The sequence below is a fragment of the Micropterus salmoides genome, unplaced genomic scaffold, assembly GCF_014851395.1.
Source record: "Micropterus salmoides isolate LMB-PRFRI ecotype aquatic unplaced genomic scaffold, ASM1485139v1 Ms_hic_scaffold_3, whole genome shotgun sequence".
Classification (NCBI taxonomy): Eukaryota; Metazoa; Chordata; class Actinopteri; order Centrarchiformes; family Centrarchidae; genus Micropterus; species Micropterus salmoides.
Window position 1 is genome coordinate 11,487,612 of NW_024042261.1, and position 3,472 is coordinate 11,491,083.

Here is a 3,472-nt window from a genome sequence, read left to right on the forward strand (position 1 = left end):
TTTCTATGATTATGGTGTTTCCTATTCTGTACACATTTGACAAACATCCACCTGCATCCAACTCAACCACACTGATATCGCATAGTCTTGGAGCATTCTTCAAATTAATAATAAAAACAATAAAAAGATTGTTACTTATAATTGTTACTCAATTATTTGTTTAATCCCTCACTAGCAAGATACAATTTCCACGACAAATACTACACACAATTATCCATAGTACACATATACAAATAATGTACATATCTACACATATAACATAGGAGTGGCATCATCAACTTGTCTGTGAGTTTAATGCTCTTACAGTGCAGTGTACAAAACGTTTCCCAAAGCGTGAGTTTTTGTAGAGCAGCTGTCTGTGAAGCCAGATAGGAGAAGGGTGAAGCATGAGTTAATAAAGTGGCTGGGATTTTGTACTATGGTATTTGCTCTGCAAGCAGTGGCAGTATTAATGAGGGCTGGCAGGTTGGGAATGGGAAGACCTATTACTTTGGAGGAAGTGTTAGTGATTTTAAGAAACTTATTAATGAGGGCTGGCAGGTTGGGAGTGGGAAGACCTATTACTTTGGAGGAAGTGTTAGTGATTTTAAGAAACTTATTCCTATTGGTGAGAGAGAGCATGGTGAAGTACCAGGTAGCACAGTAGGCTACAAGAAGATGGGTCCACCATCATCGGGTCAAGATTCTAGTTTGTCCATTGTTTTGGTTTATGACAAATACCTGCAAATGTAATTTAATTCCCATCAGGCTCAGCTATACTTTGTTAATTAGCAAACATCTTAGCGAAATAAAATCTTTAACTGAGATGTTGATCATTAGTTTCACATCAGCATGATAGGTATTTTATCATGCTGATGTTAACATTAAGGTCAAGGCACTGGTCTGGATACATACAACCTACCAGAGCCGCTAGAATGCTTTCAGACTCATCTTTCCTTACAGTTCTTAATTGAACTTGATTATAAACTTGAACCAAACGTGTGCAGAAGTTTCAACATTGACTGATTCGCAACCATTACACAACTTAGAACCAAATATGCCAAGAAAAAGTATACACTCACACTATAGCCATCCAGGAAGATGGGATCTGAGGGTAGACAGGAAGGCACTCTACTTTTCCATAGCGCTCAGAGAAGTAGATCCCTGCCACACCAGAAACCTTGTTCCCTTCAAACTGAAGCAGCGTGTTCTCCTTGGGGTGATCTTTAGCCCAGTTCCATGCCTGCCCTGCTATCAGCACTCCTCCTCCAGCTTTCAGAAAGGCCACCAGGTCCTTTACGTCTGCACCCACGCTGTAGGCATCAGTCACATACACCCCCACGTTGCCACTAAAGGCCCCCACAACTTCTGCTTGGAAGCTGGATTTGCTGAGATTATCAGAGACTGACTTGACGTTTTTGTGGACCCCCACAGACAAGTTTTCAGATCCATCTCCTCTCAGCCAGGTCACAGCGTTCTCTACCAGAGCAGGAAAGGCGGTCAGGTAGCCCTCATGACCCAGGACCACGATCCTTCCACTGCCGTACAGAGAGGCAGCCATCAGGACCTGGCCTTGGCTGTTCATTGCTAAAGGGAAGGCATGGTCTCCTATCAGCACCAGGTCACTGGGAACACAAGGACCCCGGAAGTCCAGCTCTCTCAAGCCTCTCAACAGGGTCATGTAGGCTTTCTCATGTCGGGTTTGTGTAGGCTTGGTGGACATGGTGAGAAGGACTGATGAAGATCAGATGAAGAGGAAAGTGGTTTTGTTAGCACATGAGGTTTAACAATTGTTCTTGGATGGATATATGCTGTGTCAGTCTGGCTGTCCTGTGGGAATAGAAAGAGAGCTGACAGACATTAAAACAAAAAAAAAAAGTACTACTGATGACTTTCTGTTTATGTTACAAATCTACAACAATAAAGTGAGAACAACAAAAAAATCAATCTACATCATCAGCTTCAGAGACAAAAAGTAAAACTGGTAACATAATATGCATTACTGAAAGTCTGCTGATTTTCATCACACACTAAAACAAAAAAAAGTTACATGGTTACCTGAACGTTGTCTTTCTGATTGTATTATCACACTGTGGCCCAACGGTTTCCAAAACAGGCAATCCACCAAGAAAACTACCTGACAGGAGAGAAGAGTGGATATAAATGAGAGCAGGAGGAAGTATTTGAGTGAAAAAGGTAAAGACAATATGAGGAGGGGCTTCAGAACAAGCCAATGTGAGTGAAGGGAAAGATCACTGGACAGCACAGACAAAACTGTGCTGTCCTGTGTTTGTCCTTATTCCTCAGGCACTGAAACAGTTGGTTGAAACTGTCCTACAGGTATGGTCTCCTGTTCATTAGGCTAAGTTAGTGCACAGCTGGACAAGAATTTGGCCCACCCCTTCTGAGAACACTCAATCATATTGCTGTGTACTGACAAATTCATAACCTTTAACTAAAAAGATCATTAAGTGACATAATATATATAATTTTAACTGATGGCAACATGTGCAGTTGATAACCAGCTGATAATTTTAAAAGTTCAGTTACTTGAATGCAGGAGATTAAGTGCAGCACAGTAAGTAGTATTATTAACTATATATTTAATCTCTAACAGATGGATTTTGACCCTTAGCTAATCATTACAATTTCAGGGACATTTTGGAAAATGGTCTGTATTTGTTAGCTTGTTTCTAATCTTTCCAACCGCACAAAGCGGTTTTATAATACATCACATTCACCCTATTCACACATTAATGCCACTGGCATCAGAAACAGAATTTACCTTGGAAACTAACAGTAATCTGTTACTAATCTTAGCATTCAAGAAGAAACGGGTGAATAAAAGGCAGCACCAGGTAGTGAAGTAAATGTTTATTAGTCTCTTTTCCATTGAAAGGGAAGACAAATACATATTGTGGTGAAAACAGAATTATGCTGAAAAAGACATGTTGACTTTGTAAAACAAGACTTTCTACGTATAGTGTTTGTCACAGCTCGAGCAAGCATAGTAACAGGAATACAAGGGTAGGACCCAAATGCAGACGCCTGTGGCACTAAGTAACACAAATAGAGGAACACAGGCTTACTGGATGGTGAGGGAGGCAAGGGTCAAAACCACAGAAGGCAGTCCACACAGGTAAACAAATCCGACAAGGACCCAGCAAAAAATAGAAAATCCAATGGTCAGGCAATAATAATAACAATCAAAAACAAAATGGTAAGGCAGACCAAATCAGGGAAACAATAAGTGAAGCATACAGCAACATAACATAGGGTGACTACTAAGAAGACAGCAAAAAAGGACTGGTCAGATACAGCAGGGCTGATGAGATAAGTGGGAACAGTTATGTAAATGAGTGGGGCAGTTAGGTGATATGGAAAAGAGGGAAAGTCTGAGGGCATCTGCCAGACAGATGGAAAAGGGCAATGAAAGGACTGGGGAAACAGGAAAGTTTGAAGAGGAGGAACAGAGACTGTAGGTGCATCTCAA

At 41.0% G+C, this 3,472-nt stretch overlaps 1 protein-coding gene across 4 annotated transcripts; it reads right to left on the reverse strand.

Moving 5' to 3' along the window:
- Positions 1-844: 844 nt before the first annotated feature.
- LOC119882759 (TRPM8 channel-associated factor homolog) lies at positions 845-3,188 on the reverse strand. Of its 4 annotated transcripts, none has more exons than XM_038693002.1 (3): positions 3,069-3,188; positions 2,038-2,116; positions 845-1,809 (listed from the first exon to the last, which is right to left on the reverse strand). In XM_038693002.1, exon 3 carries the CDS (start codon positions 1,700-1,702, stop codon positions 1,058-1,060), a length of 645 nt encoding a protein of 214 aa, XP_038548930.1. In that variant the 5' UTR covers positions 1,703-1,809; positions 2,038-2,116; positions 3,069-3,188; the 3' UTR covers positions 845-1,057. The 4 variants fall into 4 exon arrangements, with proteins under 4 accessions (XP_038548930.1, XP_038548933.1, XP_038548929.1 ...); XM_038693005.1 differs by having other exon boundaries at positions 845-1,829; XM_038693001.1 differs by having other exon boundaries at positions 845-1,713; positions 3,069-3,187.
- Between the last annotated feature and the right edge of the window lie 284 nt (positions 3,189-3,472).

Coding starts and splice junctions, on each gene's coding strand:
- LOC119882759 (XM_038693002.1), bottom strand. CDS start 1,702: ATGTCCACCAAGCCTACACAAACCCGACATGAGAAAGCCTACATGACC.